The sequence below is a fragment of the Helianthus annuus genome, chromosome 11 (genome assembly GCF_002127325.2).
Source record: "Helianthus annuus cultivar XRQ/B chromosome 11, HanXRQr2.0-SUNRISE, whole genome shotgun sequence".
NCBI classification, from domain to species: domain Eukaryota; kingdom Viridiplantae; phylum Streptophyta; class Magnoliopsida; order Asterales; family Asteraceae; genus Helianthus; species Helianthus annuus.
In genome coordinates, this window is record NC_035443.2 from 169,796,779 (window position 1) to 169,799,087 (window position 2,309).

Below are 2,309 nucleotides of genomic sequence, written 5' to 3' on the forward strand. Positions count from 1 at the left end.
TAGTTGTGTTATATTTGTAAATATATTCTATTCTTATGATTATCATATTCGTATATCGTTCAATAATATTATATGTTATAAAAAAAACACTGAATGATAACCGGTTCGTTTAAGCCCTTATATTTTCATACTCTATAGTCTATATACATATAACAAAAGGTAAAATGGGCCCATGTATACATCTATGAATTTAAAATTATCACTTTCTATAGTAATCACCTTTTGGGTTTTGTTCTCGTTGAAGTGGAACAAGTTAGAAATGAAAACAACTCCCCTCTTATAATTCTTTAATCTTCATATACAAGCACTTCACTTACTCTTATGTCAACCAAAACGAACCCACCAAATATATTATATATGTATGTATCCTGTATGCATATATATACCACAACATCATCCACAACTTATTTTCATCCAATTCCAAGCATTTTGCATATATATTCAAGAACGAACACACTGCTCACTATACAAATATCCTTAGTTAAACTACCTCAATGGATTTAAGTCGTTCCGGAAAAGAAAGCGGTGACATAGCGATCCCCGTAAGGGAGGTGAAGTCGAGTCGTTCAGGAAAAGAAAGCGGTGACATCGCGATCCCCGTAAGGGAGGTGAAGTCCTCTAAGTCAGGAAAGGGTGCCCCAACGGTTGTGGTGGCGGCCCCCACGAGACTTGGCCAAGCGTTGCCAGCGGGGTGGAAAAGAGGTGTTGCCATTATTGATCTAATTCTAAGGATATGCGCGATTGCTGCTACTCTTGGTGCGGCAGCAGTCATGGGTACCACTAGCCAAGATCTCCCCTTTTTTACTCGGTTTTTTCAGTTTCAAGCTAGCTATGATGATTTCCCTACATTCACGTAAGTTGTTTTTGTTCATTTATTTTTGTAAATGGTCGTGTTAAGCTCTAACACTCTTGATTAGCATAGTCTTAACGGAGTACTATGAGTTAAAAAAATAAAGGATCTTGTGAAATTTTATGCAGGTTTTTCTTAGCAGGAAACGCGATAACATGCACGTATCTTGTACTATCTTTGCCTTTCTCCATAGTTTGCATTGTTCGTCCACATATCATAGGTGCTAGGATGTTGCTCCTTATTTTCGACACGGTATTGTTTTCCCTGAAGGATTAATATTTTATTAGGAAGAAATGAGTTGATTTGAGTAAAACTTTAAAATAATAAATAAAAAAGGAATGAATAAAATTATTTAAAACTCATGTAAAATATATTCCACTTTTAAATGGCTTTATCATATGGATTATTATCTAAACGATAAATTGATCTTATTTGGCTATTTATTAAAGGGTTGGAAACAACTTTTCAACCCGTTATCGAACTAGGCCAACCTGCTGCCTAGTTTGCGACGTTCTTATAACAATATTATTTTGGTTTTTCAGCTAGCGTTGGCTTTGACTATGTCAGCCGCCTCTGCGGCAGCCGCTATAGTCTACTTGGCACACAATGGAAACCCCAACACCAATTGGCCCGCGCTTTGCCAGCAGTTCGATGAATTTTGCCCACGTGTTAGCGGTGCGGTGGTGGGTTCCTTCCTTGGAGTGCTCATTTTGGCGGTTTTGGTGATTTTGTCGGCCGCGGCTCTCCGAAGGAACTAGCCTGGAAATTATGTGATCACTTTCATATCCAAATTGTCTTCGTCTTTGTTCTGTTATTGTGCTTTGAAGTTGGTTGTGTGTTCGGGGTTGATTTGGTTGCAAGGGTAATTATGTCATTACACATCAGTTACATTGTAATTTAGTGTTTTTTCTTCTTTGTAAAGAAAACTAAAAAAATTGACATTATATCTGTTTTACTAAAGCTGGTTTTTTTTACTTGGTTATGTAGGGGTCAAATAATAAATGAAAACAAAAACAATAATATTAATCAAAATAATATTAATACTAATATCAATTAGACAAAAAAAATATTAGTACTGCTACTAATAATAAAAGTATAATAATAATTATCTTAGTTATATTATTAATGTTTCCTAAGTAATTCTAAAGTCGTATATTGGAGCTAGTGAGTGGAGTGGAGGCTCATTTATATAAAATTTAATAATATTATTGTTGTCTTATATAACATGGCTTATTTATAAAAGCAATCGGGTTATTACTTAGAATAAAATCTGGGCTTAACTTAAACAAGTTAAACTAACAAGCAAGCTTACCGTGGCTTGAACTTGGCTCATCTCGATTATAAACGAGCCCATTTCAAGAAAGTTTATAATAAACCACGAGTCATCAGCTATTTTCTATTCTCTCTTATGTCAAACTTATATGATGTACCATTCCAATTGAACCTATCTATGGATGTA

The 2,309-nt window shown here is 35.0% G+C and overlaps 1 protein-coding gene across 1 annotated transcript; it reads left to right on the top strand.

The window, feature by feature from the left end:
* The first annotated feature begins 395 nt into the window (after window positions 1-395).
* Window positions 396-1,810, top strand: LOC110900356 (casparian strip membrane protein 1-like). The gene is made up of 3 exons (XM_022147235.2): window positions 396-853; window positions 979-1,102; window positions 1,393-1,810. The coding sequence occupies exons 1-3, from the start codon at window positions 495-497 to the stop codon at window positions 1,606-1,608; spliced, it is 699 nt and encodes a 232-aa protein (XP_022002927.1). The 5' UTR covers window positions 396-494; the 3' UTR covers window positions 1,609-1,810.
* Window positions 1,811-2,309: the final 499 nt, after the last annotated feature.

Coding starts and splice junctions, on each gene's coding strand:
- LOC110900356 (XM_022147235.2), top strand. CDS start 495: ATGGATTTAAGTCGTTCCGGAAAAGAAAGCGGTGACATAGCGATCCCC. Junction 854..978: donor GATGATTTCCCTACATTCAC/GTAAGTTGTTTT, acceptor AATTTTATGCAG/GTTTTTCTTAGCAGGAAACG. Junction 1,103..1,392: donor TGCTCCTTATTTTCGACACG/GTATTGTTTTCC, acceptor TTGGTTTTTCAG/CTAGCGTTGGCTTTGACTAT.